The sequence below is a fragment of the Mesocricetus auratus genome, unplaced genomic scaffold (assembly GCF_017639785.1).
Source record: "Mesocricetus auratus isolate SY011 unplaced genomic scaffold, BCM_Maur_2.0 Super-Scaffold_100004, whole genome shotgun sequence".
NCBI lineage: Eukaryota > Metazoa > Chordata > Mammalia > Rodentia > Cricetidae > Mesocricetus > Mesocricetus auratus.
In genome coordinates, this window is record NW_024429189.1 from 39,118,247 (window position 1) to 39,133,812 (window position 15,566).

A 15,566-nucleotide genomic window follows, 5' to 3' on the forward strand; every position below is an offset into this window, starting at 1 on the left:
CAACTAACCAAGGCTGTGTCTGAGTCATGCTAAATGGTGCTGTTCTGACAATGGCAAAACTAGGGATCCGTTAGTTAAGTTTATTAACTAACTTAAGCCCAAATATTGTATCTACTTTAGTCTCTAACTCAAAGTAGTTATTATAAAAATCTTTAGAATAAAGACAGCTATTCTTGGAGGGTAAGAAGCAGTTATAAATGGTGTTAGAGGCAGTACAGCTACACTTAGGAGTGGGGGAGAAGAAAAAAGAATACAATTGTCCAGGCAATTCAAACAGACCACTGATTTGCCTATTTCATTCTTAGGGAACCAAGAGAATGCCAAAGTGACTAGTCTGTGTTGTCTAGTCTTGGGTAGTTATCTCATTTCTTCTTGTATCTTTATTTAGCAAGACATGAGTAAATTTTTTGTCTGTTTCAATAACGCTTAGACTCACAAACTCAGTCGGGCTACTCTTTGAAGAGAATACCCAAGCTGGTAACCAAGAGATGCACTATTTCTTTCTGCAAGCTCCATTACTCTCTTGCCCTGTCTTTCTGAACTCAGGGAGCAGATTCAGCTTTGTTCAGTAAACAGATTACACAGAAGATGGAAGCTGGGAGGCTGTAACTTACCGTGTCTTTGCAGTGCTACTACTGCCTCTGGTATTCTACATTGGCTTTGGGTAGGCACTGAAATATATTAATCATCTCCAGCTAAATTGCCTACATAGCTCTGGAGATAAGTATAACCACTTCAAGTCTCACGGCAGAGGGCCAGAGAGAAGTCCTTAAGAGTAAGAAGCCAGCAAGACTTTCAGATACTGTCCTTTCCCTTTTTCATATCTTGAAACACCAGCTCAACCTTAGTGTCAAAAACACAACAGAGCCCCAGCAACCTCCTGCTATGTCTGCTTGTTGACAGGGGGAGCAATATCCAACATGTACAGCATCATGGCTGCTCGCTACAAGTACTTTCCGGAAGTTAAGACAAAGGGCATGGCGGCTGTGCCCAAACTCGTCCTCTTCACCTCAGAACACGTGAGTTGGAGACTCTGGCTGGTGGAATGTGCTGTTTCTTAAGGGATTATCTCACTTTTAACCTCAAGCCTCCATTTGTTGCAGAGTCACTATTCCATAAAGAAAGCGGGGGCTGCACTTGGCTTTGGCACAGACAATGTGATTTTGATAAAGTGCAATGAAAGGTAGGCCGTGGGAAGTGAGCATTAGATTCGTGATGTATTAAATGTGTTCATCTGTTAAATTTGTTTTATTGTGCTTAAGGACTGACTCAGTACAGTGTGCCAAGCTGCTAATGGTCTGTTGAAAATATCCAATTAAATTACTTTTTGCTGCTGATTATAATGGATTTTTTTTCTTGTATAATCTTGTTGATTCTTTATTTTAATTTCTTTCTTTTTATAACAATTACAGGGGGAAGATAATTCCAGCTGATTTAGAGGCAAAAATTATTGAGGCCAAGCAAAAGGTATGTGTGATTTGGTACATCTGAAACTTCAATAATTCTAAGATTCCTGTCTCAGATATTCATGTATTTCCAACTTAATTCCAGCCATTAGCCTCAAGGCTGAGTCTACAAGACGTGTGTGTGTGTGTGTGTGTGTGTGTGTGTGTGTGTGTGTGTGTGTGTGTAAAATGAAGAATTCAGTCATTAGATCACCATATGTCAAGTAATTAGTTTGATGTTCTTCAATAAATCAACTACCCGGGATTCAGAAAAATTCAGCCAAATTTTGCCTGTTGATATAATCTCTTTTTAATAATTACAAGTTTATCTTGGGACTCTGTTTAGCAAAGCTCTTCCATGCCCCAGCAGATGACTAATAGTACTTGGCAAATCCAGGCCCCCCTCCAAAAACCTCTACCAAACAAAGCAATTTCATAGAACAGATGAACCCCAGGGCCCTGCCATGCGTCTTCCAGACTGTACCACCACACAGTTGTCTGGTTACCTTCTTTTCTGATTGTGGCTGTTTGCTGGGGCATCAACAGAGGAGATGGATGGAGTTTTACTGACCTAGAGCTGAGCTCTCAAACTCTCTGACACTCATAGATGTCCTCACCCTGTCCTAGCTCTCTCCTTTAGTCCCTTGCTTTCCCCTTTTCCATGTTGACATCTCACCATAAGTCAGTATGTCAGCATTCACAGCTGTAGAACTACTATAATTCAGGGTGCATGTTCATATATGAGCAGGTGTGTGTGCATGTGTGTCTGGAAGCCAGAGGACATACATCTTCAAGTGATTTTCCTAGGCACACATTTATCTGAGGCAAGGCCTCTCCCTGGCCTGAAATCTACAAGGAGAGGTTGATTGACCAGCAAACTTCCAGACCCACCTATCTCCACTTAACCAGTTCTGAGATTGCAAACAGGCACCACCATGCTTGACTTTTTCCATGGGAATTCTGAGGCTTGAACTCAGCTCCTCATGCTTCCAAGGCAAGCGCTGTACCAACTGACCTATTTCCCAGTCCTTGTATCCACCCCTTTAAAAACCAATCTTTGAGTTTAATTGTCAAACCACTTAGACCAACACAGCTCCCACAGAGAATAGTATCCAGATGGTGTTCAGAAGTGAAGTATTTGGATGCAAAGCCTGCCCATCACTCCAAAGACTTACTAATTTTTCCTTTGCCTTTTGTCACATAATTTATTACTATGATGTATTTTGTATATTTTGCTTATTTAATTTTAAGTCCATCATGTTAGAATTCTTTTTCTACTTGCTTCCTGTTCTGTTCCCAGCACCAAAAGGCCTGGCAAAAGTCAACTCAAACTAAAAGAGCCCTGTTGAATGAATGAATACTTCTGTCTGTGGTCTCTGAGCCACACCAACTTGGCTCACTGCTAGAAATGAATATTGTGGCCTTCCACTTCCCATAGAAATGAGCAGATGAGGAAGGTTAAAAAGAACGTATAAGGGGACTAGGAGATGGCTCAGTGGTTAAGAAGGCATACCATACCACTCTTCCACTGAAGCAGAGTTTTGTTTCCAGCATCCACACCAGGCTTACAGCTACCTGTAACTCTAGAGTATCTGAAATCCTTTTCTATGCTCTGAGGGCACTGGCACACACACACACACGCACGCACGCACGCACGCACGCGCGCATACACACACACAGATAAAATTTTTTTAAGGAAAACACTAATCATCTATCTCTTTCGCCTTGTAGGGATATGTTCCCCTCTATGTCAATGCAACTGCAGGCACGACTGTTTATGGCGCTTTTGATCCAATACAGGAGATTGCAGACATATGTGAGAAATACAACCTTTGGCTCCATGTCGATGTAAGTGTCCTTGTTCTGTCAAGGGACAGAAACAGCCCTGCTTTCTGCTTTGCCTCCAGCTGCTCTGAACACCCTCTCTGGCTCTTCCTACACACTGTAGCTCCTACTTGCCCCCACTCCTCAGCCAGCCATTTGTAAACAGTGCCTGTCACAGAACCTGGTCACCCTCGCAGGTCCTTATTGGCCAGTAGTGGTCTGGTGTGTCTCCTGAAGAGTCTACTATGATAAGCAGTGCCTCCCCTGGTTTTTTTTAATTTGGGTGAATGGATGAATGATAAAATATAGCTGGCTTCAGAGAGAGAAAATAGTGAGACATAACATAGAGAAAGTGGCCATGAATCTGAACACGTAGTCACCTGCCCACGTCCCCATCTGTAACGCTTCTAAGAAGATTACCTATCTGCATGCAGGCAGATAAGGAAGTACACAGAAGACATAAACAACCATGAGGGTTAGTCCCAGAGTTTCCCAACAACAGCAAATGCGCACTCTTACACATGTGATGGGAGTCTTTTGTTTTCTTCTTTCTCCCTATCTTTCTCTTACTAGACATAATGTCTTGGAAATAGACAATAGAAGACTCTGTCCCACTGTTCAGTGAATGGCTAGGAAAGGCTGTGCTGTGTCCTGGCTATGCCAGGCAATAGAGTAAAATAAGTACTGTGGTACCCACAATGGTGTCTTGCTATGGCTGGAGCTTTGTGGCCCCTCCAAACCCAGCAGGTGTTGGTGCTTTCTGAATTTTTCGGGATTGTTTCGGAAGAAGCAGGTAGCTGCACCTGCCTTTTAAACAGCTTCAATACCTCCATGGCAGTGTATTGGGCTCAGAGAATCCCTGGCTGCCCACAGCACTTTAAGCCTTTGGGCCTTCATCTGCAGCCACCACAAGCTCCACCCACTTTTTCTAGATCACCCAGACATTCTCTGGAGGAAGTTTATAAAAAGAAATGGCAAGTGATGGAGAGCCCGCCATCTGTGCAACTAGAACTATCAGTGTGGACTTATTCCGTAGGTTATCCTTTGTGTAACCTTGACTGGCCTGGGATTTGCTGTGTAGACAAGGATGGCCTCAAACTCAGAGAGCTGCCTGTTTCTGCTTCCTTAGTGCTGGGATTAAAGCCGTGGGCAGCTTGGTTTTAGATGCTTCAGCATCACAGTTCCTCTGTCTCCTTTCTGTCTTTGCAGGCTGCCTGGGGTGGTGGGCTGCTCATGTCCCGGAAGCACCGCCACAAACTCAGCGGCATAGAAAGGTACAGTGAACTTGGTAGCCTCCCCTCATCTGCAGCAGAGACACTATCCACCTTGGTCCAGCCCTTCCGCTCCCAACCCTGATGTCAGCCTTCATTCCCCCTGCCCTGATTTTTTTCAGTGGTGGAACTCAATCTGGCCAGGCAAACTTTAGCCTGCCTGGTGTCTTTGAGTGTTTCCTGCCTGGTTTATTTCCTAGACAAATGAGTCCTCAGCTCACAACTGCAGGTGCCTAGGGAGGGGACAGGCAGGCCTCTGATTCCTTCAACTCCTCCTCAGTGAGGTAACGGATGACTGACACACCCAGCTCCCCTCACGTATCTCAGTTGCTATGGCAAACGACAGGAAGCAAGGGTGTAGAAAAGAATGTCCCCAGCAGTGGATGTGGTCAATTCAAAGGCCGGGTGATGTGACTCTTGACAATCTTGAGGACAGTGGGCATGGGCAAAGCAGGAGAGCTGGAGAGCCGGCCAGTAAGAAAACTGGTCCAGGCAAGCTCATCAGAACACGGTCCTAGCAACAGCTCTGGCGTCACAGCTGCTTCTGTGCCTGTTTCCTTGTCTCTTTTGAAACGCCGTTGTCAACGTGAGACTGGCTTGTGAAAGATGAAATACAGGAGGCTATCATTCAGAGGAAAATACACTAAATGTTGATGAGCCAGCCCTACTGTACTTCAGACTCCTCAGAGGCTCTCATTGTCCATCCTTGTCCATCCTTGGATCCAGGAACAGGTGACACGAGACTCACTCTCTTTTTACATTAAAGCACGAATGTCTTCCTAGGGGAGCCAAAGCCACATCGCGTCCTGTCTCCTTCCACTTGCAGCAGCAGAGAAGCATTTACTTCCCAGCTTCAGGACATTCAGAAAATCATTTTTTAAAGACATTTCATGAGATCCAAGTAAAATTATTAATAACGATATGTGACAGCAAATTGGCTAAGTTCATGCCTTCTAAATGTGGCTTGACGGGGATTCCTCCCATGTCTTTCTCTCTTACATGAGGCTTCCTTTTTGCATGTGTAAGGGAAATGTTCTTTATCTCTGCCCCCTTCTTGAAACTCAGTACACACACACACACACACACACACACACACACACACACACACACACAAAGGACCAAAGGAAGAAGTTAAAAACCCACAGAAAGGGTTTAGAACTGGAAGAGCACAGACAGTATAATTCCAAGGCGGTGTGATATCAGAGGAAACACCCTTCTCAGGTATTAAAATGCAGAGTCCAGCTTTGGCCAAGGCCATCAAGAAAAGGGTCTGTAACTCACCGGAGCAAATTTCCCAAGTCTGAATCATTATGCATTACCCTCGGTTGTTTCTGTAATGTCCTAGCTAGTGTGCTCCTTAGTCATCTAATTGTGTCTGACGGAGTGATGCCGTTGCTAGGAGACCACACTTGTTAAGTGAGCTTTGCAGCTGAGATGGGCAAAAACCATGCTCATTTCTCACTTAATCGTCACTGCTAGCTAGTCCCAGTCTCTGGCAGTGTGGCTGATCTTTGCACTCGGTGTGCCATCAGCAGGTAGGTCCTCGTCACCAGCCCTTCTTTAAATGGCAATAGTGAAGGCAGGAGGAAGTCCACGGCTGTTGACTAGAAGAAGAAGGCAGTCTGGTGTGTGGATTGTGAGCGTTGGCTCTGCAGGGAACCCTGATTCAGGATTGCACAGAACACTTGCAAAGCCTGAGCCCTTAGTCACATTTCCAGTCATATACACCTAGAACTCTGAGGACAGTAGGACACGTAATAAGTAAACAAGTGCAGCTGTCGTTAATAGCAGTTATATAGAATTCATCAGTGCAACGGCTTAAGAGACGGTCCAAAGCCTGTGTTCCTTGCTGAGGGTCGATTTAGCAAGGAAAGCATCTGTGATCTCAGTGGAGATGGGCGGGGTTTTCCTCAAGATGACAGACTCTTCTCTGCCTTGCTGCAGTCTTCTCAGAGGATCCTCTGTCTTCCAGGGCCAATTCAGTTACCTGGAACCCTCACAAGATGATGGGCGTGTTGCTACAGTGCTCGGCCATTCTGGTCAAGGAAAAGGTCTGTACCCCCTCCAGAGATGTGCGGGCAGCAAGCACATCCCAGGGCTTGAGAAAGGAATGGTTGGGGGCTCCGTTATGAGGCTGCGGCCTGTCCTTGCCTGCCCTCCCGGAAACCTAGCCTATATTTTCCTCCAGGCGCTTGTTGTCAGCTGCCCTTTGTGCTTGTTCAGTGCTTGGGTCCCTGTGGGTGACAGACCCTCCAGTGAAACTCTTTTGAGTATTTCTCCATGTCTGCACAGACCTGAGCAGGATTGCTGAGCCACCCAATCAATGAGAACTAACCGTGCTCACTGGAACCTACTTGGAATTCTTAGTGGATGTTTGTTGTCTCAAGAGCTGAAAAATTAGATGGAGTGATAAACGCAAATCCTGGCTTAGGGCAACAGGGACTGTTAGCCAGAACGCTTCTGTAAGGCCAGAAAGATGACTCAGTGAGTAAAGGCACCTGCTGACAAGCATGAAGTTCTGAGTTCTATCCCTGGGGCCCACACAGTGGAAGGAGAAACCAGCTCCCTCAGGTGTCTTCCAGTCTCCACCGCATGTCATTCTGCACACATGTGTGCACACATGCAAAATAAATACGTGGAATTTTAAATTATTTATTTAATGTTATGTGCATTGGTGTGAGGGTGTCACATTCTCCGGGACTGAGGTACAGACAGTCGTAAGCTGCCATATGGGTGCTGGGGATTGAACCCAGGACCTCTGGAAGGAAGCCAGTGCTCTTAATCACTGAGCCATCTCTCCAGCCCCAATAAGTGGAATTTTTTTTAAGAAAGCTTCTGTGAATGCTTTGGAGACAGATTTTCTTCCTCCTCCACACCCAGTGCTCTGATGCTGCATAAGCCTGCTGCAGGAGAGGCACCCACTCCAGCCTGTCTCTTGTGGGAGTCAGAACCCACACAGGCTCTCCTCTACCTACCTTAACTTCACAGGACGTCTTGCATAAATTGGGAGGGTTGGGGGGGGAGTCTCTGGGGGGGAAGGAAGTTCTTCACAGCACGAGTCTTTCCACCTGCTGAAGTTGGTACTCCAAGCCCTGCCCAAAGAAGGGTAACATAATTCATCTTTGAGTCTGACAAACCTCAGAGCACCCACTCCCATCTCCAGATGTCCCTTAGAGAAACAGGGAGGCGCTTGTAGGCATCCAACACAAGAGGACATTTTTTAACCAGAGTGACAGAAGGCAAGGCAGGGTTGGGGGCAGGCAGGCAGGGTTTTTTCAGGAGTGGCTTTAAAGGGCTCATGAAAGACCTGAGAAGAAAGGAGGTGTGGTCCCCAAATCCATCCTTGCCCCCACGCCTCTGACTGGTGAACACAGCTGCTTGTGTCTTGACTTCCCTGACAGGGTATACTCCAAGGATGCAACCAGATGTGTGCAGGCTACCTGTTCCAGCCGGACAAGCAGTATGATGTCTCCTATGACACTGGGGATAAGGCAATTCAGTGTGGCCGCCATGTGGACATCTTCAAGTTCTGGCTGATGTGGAAAGCAAAGGTATGAGGGGGGAAAGCCAGGAACCAGAGCCGTGGCTAGCACAGGCCAGCTGCTGAAGGGCGGGCAGCGATGTGTCACAGGTAATCCACTGCACGTGTGACTGGGTCTAGATAACTGAGGTAACTTCCTCCCTGTGTCAACCCTCTCTTCTTCAGCTCGTTTGCCTTAGTTTGAATTGACGTGGAAATTTCTTATCCTTACAATTCTCTTATTACTAAAAGTTGACCAAGATAACGACTGCCATAGCAACTCTTTTTAAATTAAAAAATATTTTTCTGTCTTGCGTATGTGTGTGTTTATGAGTGTGAGTGTGCATGTGCCATGTGTGCAGGTGGGAAGTTAGAAGGCAACACGCAGAGGTTGGGTCCCTCCTCCCACCATACGGGTTCCTAGGTCAAACTCAGCGGGTAAGGCTTGGCAGCTCTACCCACTCAGCCATCTTGCCTGTCCTCCACAATTTATTCTTAAGAATTCTAAAATTATTTAGTACAGATATAGAAAAATATATAAACTACCATGTTAGTCTGAAAAGAATGCAGAATTCCTTTATGAGGCATCTCATCAAGGAATAAATATGCATATGTGTGTATACATATATACATATATTCATGTGTATGCATATATACATACACTGCAGTTTAAAGTTCTATTAAATAATGGCTATCCAATTGCTAACACCCCGTACTCTACTCTGGGAACTATATAGTGTGTTTGCTGTGTGTGGTACATGTGTAGATGGGTGTATGTGGTAGTTTGTGTGTGGTTTTGTATGTATATATATGTGTGTGTGTGTATATATATATATATATATATACATGTGTATGATGCTGTGTGTATATGGTACTTTCTGTGTGTGTGTGTTTGTGGAACTCTGTGTATGTGGGATTAGAACTTGACACTTGATTCTGGGAATTCATGTCACTAGACTGAAATATACCGAGACTGCAGTCATCACCCTCTTGGGTAAATTTCTGTATCTATGATAAAGCTAAAAATTATGAGAAAGGACAATTACCACATGCCTGTTTCTAAAGTACTTTTATGCAGCCAAGTGAAAGGCAATCTGGATTTCACAGCCTTGCACCACCTCTGTTGTTTCTAGTTACCTTGTGTTTGTTAGTCTTAACAATTTCCATAGTGCAGATTTGGACTAACTTTCCCTCCAAACAATCAGGCTTCCCAGCAATGTCTAGTAGATATTTATTTCTTCTATAGGAAAAACTGGCAGGTGATTAGTTTTCTTCCTCATTAAGTCATCTTGCCTTAATGCGGAGTCTGAATTTGATTTCTCCCACGGAGTAATTGCAGGCATTTTGAGCGTATAAATGCCTTCACCACCATAAGGGAAAGAGCCCTATCATTTTGCGTTGCCATGATGACCACATGGCCTGCCTCAATAATTGCATTTTGTTTAACAGTGGCCTCCTGAACTGTCCCCAGGAGGTTCAGCCCCTGGGCTGTGGAGGGAAGACCCTGGGGTGGAAACCCTTCAGGAGGGAGGGTCCCGAGTGCCACTCCTCAGCCTCCTGCTTTGCCACCTCTGGACTCTGCCGGGCTCATCAGCCATCCACAGGCAGCCTCATGCAAATGTTCTCACTAACACCAACCCACTCAGAAGCCTGCATGCCGCTCTGTCTGTCAGCCACGCTGGCTTTGAAACTCATGCTCAGCCAGTTTGTCAGTAGTGAGAGCTAGTGCAGTCTTGGGGCATGGGCTGAGACCCATGGCTTCCACACCTGCCTGCTGGCCTGTCGCTGGAAGGGACAACACTGTTCTGTGAAAGGTGGATTGCCTGTGAGGACTGGGGACAGGTTTAGCCAGGATGTACAGTTGGGGAAGATGCCTTCAGTGATAGTGTCTTTCAAAGTACCTGTGATGAAGAACCAGTCCATTTCCTTTGACCTATCATGGACCAACATGAAACTTCTAGAAAAATGAAATGTAAAGCACAAAACTGAAGTCATTACTTGCGATTACCATCAATAGGTGTATGTAGTTGTTTTTAAAGTTTCTTAATGGAACCAGGAAATGACTCAGAAGGTGCTTGAGCCCCAAGAGTAACATAGTGAAAAGAAAACCTGACTCCCACGGATTGTCCTCTGAGCTTCACATATAGGCACACACAAAGACACTCATGGATGTGCAGACAAACACTCATGCACACACACAGAGTAGATGGGGGGCAGACAGACAGACAGACAGACAGACAGACAGAATAAATACATGTTTTTTTTTTTAGTTCTTAATTTCAGCTTCTCTACTCATTCCACCCTGGACCTGCTACAGTTTGTAGACTGACCTCAGTCCAGATAGGACTCTTAGAGTGTATCACTATCCACAAGCAAACTAGCTTATGGTTAACTTGTAGGAAGCTAAAGCCCTGCTGAGACCAACTTGCAACAGACCACACAAAGGTTTCGAAGGAGAAAGCATTTTCTTGCATGCAGGGCTTGAAGAAGCTGTGCACACTTGATTAGATGGTTCTTCCTAACCGCCTCCAAGACACTTCTTTATATGACCCATAAACAAGGACAGCATAGCCTTCCCAAATAACCTGCACAGGGTAATGCATCTTGATATCAACACAATTTTCTTCTTTGAAACAGGGTACTGTGGGATTTGAAAACCAGATCAACAAATGCCTGGAGTTGGCTGAATACCTCTATGCCAAGATTAAAACCAGAGAAGAATTTGAGATGGTTTTTGATGGTGAGGTAGGTTGTCATCATGGACCAGACACATGGCTCTCCCAGAGAAACCAAGAGGGGAGTTCCAGAGCTTTAGATGATTGACATCTCATCATTTCACCCAAAACAGGACTTAAACTTCTCCTACTCATGGCCCCTTTTACCCAAGATATCTTTATACACCTGCGGGCATATACACACAAAAAGTAGACATATTGAGGTTGAATCATATGGATAACTGTTTTAAAGCAATTCTCTGGTAGACAGTTTTGCTATTTATTAAAGACTAAAGTAAATTTTCATACTAATGAGATGGGTGCTTTTGTGTATTTTTACACAAAGAATTAAATTTTGGCTGAATATGTGATCCTTAACATTTTTTCCAGAGTTGAATGAGCTTCTGATTTTATAATCTTCAATGCAGAGAACTCTGCTTTGCATAAACATATGGTATATATAGTACAAAGTGGCAGAACATCAATAGGAAAATACTAAAAGCCTTGGTTTTCTGTGATTGAGCCATTTTCTAAAGGCACAGAACACTTTATATGTACAGTGAGAACACTGCTGTTCATAGTCTTGTCTCTGGGGAAGCTGTTTCAGGCAGCCTTCCTTGACACGGTGTGGCACAATACGGCATGTGCACTACAGGTGTGAGTGTTGTATGCTCAAAACCAAGTCTGTAGCGAGGTGGCGTGGGGCAACACAGCGCTGCCAGCAAGCCCCAGATCCGTTACATGCTTAGATTTAGTTTTGATCATTCTATAATCAGAAGTCTTTTGTAACTCCCCCACTCTCAGTCACACAGCCCCATATGAAGCCACTGTGTAGCAGGTCCTAAACCTTCTTTGTTCTCTGCTCGGGCCAGAGTTGGACTCTATCCATGATAAGTATCTCCCAGGGCCAAGAACTTGGGGGTCAGGTATATCCTCACCATCCAAGCCTGGCTCTAAACGAGGCTTTGCTGTCCATGGATTCATTATGAAGAGAACCAGATAAACTGCCTCTGTCCAGGTTCACACACTCCCCTTATTACACACAGCAAAGTACCTGTCAGCCCAGTGTTTCCCGAGTGTCAACTGTGTACCACACACTGACTTACACATTGCTAGCCAAAACAAATACTGTGTCTGCCCTGGTCCAGTTCATAGTTGAATAAAGAAACATGAAACCACTGCCAGTCCTGATAAAAAAGGAAGCCTGTTCATAACTGCTGTAACTGAGCACCACGTAAAGCTGGCATATGTCTATTTACACTTCTCGAGATAACACCTGAGAGTCGCCAAAGATCACCAGAGCCCAGCACAGTCAACCTGTACTGCTCCTGCACCTCCTCTGCGGGGCTTTCCTTTATGTGTGGGGTTTACACTTTCTAATAGAAGACTGAAGAGAACTGTGATGTCACCAGCTACCTAGAAGCAGGCACAGTGCTGGTGATACTGAAGGAGAAACTGCAAACCTCTTTCAACTGCCCCCACCACCACAGAATAATAAAGTAAGCCAAGCAGCTTCCCCCTGCACCAACATCAAAGTAACACGCCTCTCTGAATGGCTCAAATGCCATTGTCTTTAGCATTTCAAGGTACAAAGGCAGTAGGTTTGGGCCTAGAGATTTGTTTGGGGGCTGGGGAGTCAGCAGTCTTGACTGGTGAGGCTGGGTCAGCTGGGTATGTTTGTGCGCCAGCCCCGTTGCTTTGGAGACATCATTCAGACCTCTTTCTTTTGGATGGAGGAAAAAACAACTTTCTCCAAAAATGCTTCTGGATTTTGGTCAGGTTCTAATCATTTTGTTTTTGTTTGCTTGATTGTCTCTTGAAATTTCTGCAGCCTGAGCACACAAATGTCTGTTTCTGGTACATTCCACAAAGCCTCCGAGGGGTTCCGGACAGCCCTGAGCGACGAGAAAAACTGCACAGGGTAAGGACGAGCTTAGGGTTTCAACTACCCCCTGCTGTTTGCCTCACTGGTCAGGCCATCCCCCTGCCCCTGTGCTGTTCTCAAAGGGAAGGATTAAAAACCAGAAAGCCTCAGGGTGGGCTTCTGGGTCATGGGGTGGTGCCTCTTTGAGTTATACTTCTGGGGTCTGCAGTGACGCCTTGCTGTGGTTCAGATATGATAGGGCCCTCTCAAAGATGGAGTCCCACCTGGAAGGGTGTTCTTCATCATTGAGGCTGGGTGCATAGCAGGTGAACGATAAACATCTTCCTTGGAACGTTCCACACTCCACTGTGTCTGTTATTTTACTAAGTCAAGGCCTACTTGACTGCTGACTCATCAATGTTGAGTCCTACATCAAGTTTTGTCTATTCAGAGTTGTTGGCATATTTATGTAACATGTTAGGCATGCAACCATTGAACAGATATTTGATAAACCCAATCTGTGTTGGCAGTATCTTGGACTCTAGGCCATACACAGCCATAACTTGTAGTGTTGTCTGTCTTTGATCTTGTTTTCATTTTATTATCATTAAGACTGACATTCAAGATCCAGTTGCCCAGGGCTTTCCAAATGAACTCGTAGTTGGGTAGGTTTAGATATTCGCTGTGAAAAATACTTGGTGCTTTTGTTGTCTTAGACAAATAGCAAAAGTAAACTGAGCTGATCTGTTATATAAAGAAGGGCTGTCACCATCAGGGCTGAGTTTGGCTTTATGTTTTCCATCACAAGGTGGCTCCCAAGATCAAAGCCCTGATGATGGAGTCGGGGACAACCATGGTTGGCTACCAGCCGCAGGGGGACAAAGCCAACTTCTTCCGGATGGTCATCTCTAACCCAGCCGCCACCCAGTCTGACATCGACTTCCTCATTGAGGAGATAGAGAGGCTGGGCCAGGACCTGTAACCCCCTTTGCTGAACATGGGCCTTTGGCCATGCTCTCTCCCCTCTGGCACACTTCAGTAGCTGATACACCCCAGCCGTTTCACTGAAGGAAATGGTAATCTCTTGAAGAATATTTGTCACAACTTCACGTAAGCTTGTTTATTAGCGTTAGCAGGAAATAATGTTCTTTAAAAAACTGCACATTAGGAACACAGTATATATGTACAGTTATATATACCTCTCTCTATGTATATGTATGTATAGTGAGCGTGGCTTAGTCCTAGACCACAGCATGCCTCCCGTCCCCCAGAGAATTAGCCTCACCTCCCAAAATTCTTAAGAGGCTAACTGCAGGACAGATGGCACCCCCACTGCTGTGTCCTAGGGACCCAGGGATATGCTGCTGGTGGGAGCCTACCTCCCTGTTAGAGCTGTTCCCACCTGAAGGGATGGATGATGGATGTCAGAAAGTACCGGTAGATGACAAGTGTCACACCCTCCCTGTTAGTACCCTGCTAGGGGAAATAGTAGCAGAGTCCGTCACAATCGTGCTGTTGCTGTTTTTAGAGATTAATTGTGTAGACTATGTATATTACTGTGTCTGTCCTTGGGCAGGGGGAAGCACATATAATGATTTAATTGTATGTCAGCGAAATGTTTGTTTATTTATATTCAAATATATATCATGTTGAGAGGCATCTTATATTTTCTTCTCATTTGTAATGTATCTTATTTATATATTAATGAAGTAAGTTCTGAATACTGTTTATGGTATTTCGTGCATTTGTGAGCCAAAGAGAAAAGATGAAAATTAGTGAGACTTGCATTTATATTAGAGTGCCCTTAACATAATGATTTAAGCATATGCATACTGTCTGGAAAATTGTTCTGATGCTGTATATAGAGTCATATATATGGAAATCCTGCTTCAGTAGCCTCTGCTCTTCTCTTTCCCTGTCTGGCTGTATGTCGGGATGTTCTCAATGCTTTTCTAGTAACTGTTGAATAATAATAACTAGATCTCCTGTAATTTTGTAGTAGTACATGACCAATCTCTGTGACTCGCTTAGCTGAAACCTAAGGCAATGTTTCCGAAGATCTCCGATACACTGACCAGTCCCACAAGTGTTTTTGAAGAAATGAAACCCACACTGTGCGTTTTAGAGTATGCAAGAAAATATAAATAAAGAAATAAATATTCTCCATGAAGATCTTGAACCATTTTTTTCTTCCAGTCGGTGTTTCAAATATAAAAAGAGAGTTCCAGGAGCCTTTACTTGGGATCACTCGTGGCCCATTCATTTCCCACTGGCTACCTTGAGGGGATGCTCTGCCTCCTGGTTAAGCTGAGCCTTTAACCATGTGTTTCGGGTTCCTATGCCCTTCATCACGAAAGTCACTGGGTCTGTAGTTAAATTAGATTTGCTCTTTGTGCCCAGAGAAGGAAAAGAAAGCCCTGTTTCTCACCCTCCTGGCTTTGTCTTGGAGTTGCACGCCTCATCAGTAAATGAATATTTCCATCCTTTACCTCAGGGATAGTTACGGGCCCCAAGGTTTCAGTGGTGAGTGGGCAGACAAATATCCCTTCCGGTTTGGACCGCAGCTCATCTGTCATCTTTGCCTGTCAGTCACAGAATCACAGCTTCTTGTTATCTGTGCTTGTAAGGAAATAAGTGGTTCCTTAAAATATGTATTTAGTTGCTGGATCATAAGGAAAAAGGGTTCAATGACTGCACTACTCTGTTAAGCTATAAACGGTACCTTATTCATTAGAACACAGGCTTTGTCTACAGCACATATGGGAGATAGGGAAGTGACCCTTGTACATAGCACAGAGATTGATTTAACAAACTGGGCCACGGGGAGTGATCAGAAAAACACTTCATTCTTTTTCAAACATTTCCTGTGGGTTTCCTCCCTCCATGTTCTTACTTGAATTCAGGCCATTCCCATAGCTTTTCTGGCAT

At 44.8% G+C, this 15,566-nt stretch overlaps 1 protein-coding gene across 2 annotated transcripts in view; it reads left to right on the forward strand.

Moving 5' to 3' along the window:
* Positions 1-14,808, forward strand: part of Gad1 (glutamate decarboxylase 1) — a 38,212-nt gene extending 23,404 nt beyond the window's left edge. For both annotated transcript variants that reach the window (XM_005065167.4, XM_013121730.3), the window contains exons 8-17: positions 904-1,019; positions 1,104-1,183; positions 1,413-1,467; positions 3,177-3,293; positions 4,479-4,543; positions 6,513-6,591; positions 7,942-8,091; positions 10,698-10,805; positions 12,606-12,695; positions 13,447-14,808. In XM_005065167.4, coding sequence (XP_005065224.1) covers positions 904-1,019; positions 1,104-1,183; positions 1,413-1,467; positions 3,177-3,293; positions 4,479-4,543; positions 6,513-6,591; positions 7,942-8,091; positions 10,698-10,805; positions 12,606-12,695; positions 13,447-13,620 — 1,034 coding nt within the window. In that variant the 3' untranslated portion in view covers positions 13,621-14,808. The remainder of the gene's footprint in view (positions 1-903; positions 1,020-1,103; positions 1,184-1,412; positions 1,468-3,176; positions 3,294-4,478; positions 4,544-6,512; positions 6,592-7,941; positions 8,092-10,697; positions 10,806-12,605; positions 12,696-13,446) is intronic.
* The last annotated feature ends 758 nt before the right edge of the window (positions 14,809-15,566 follow it).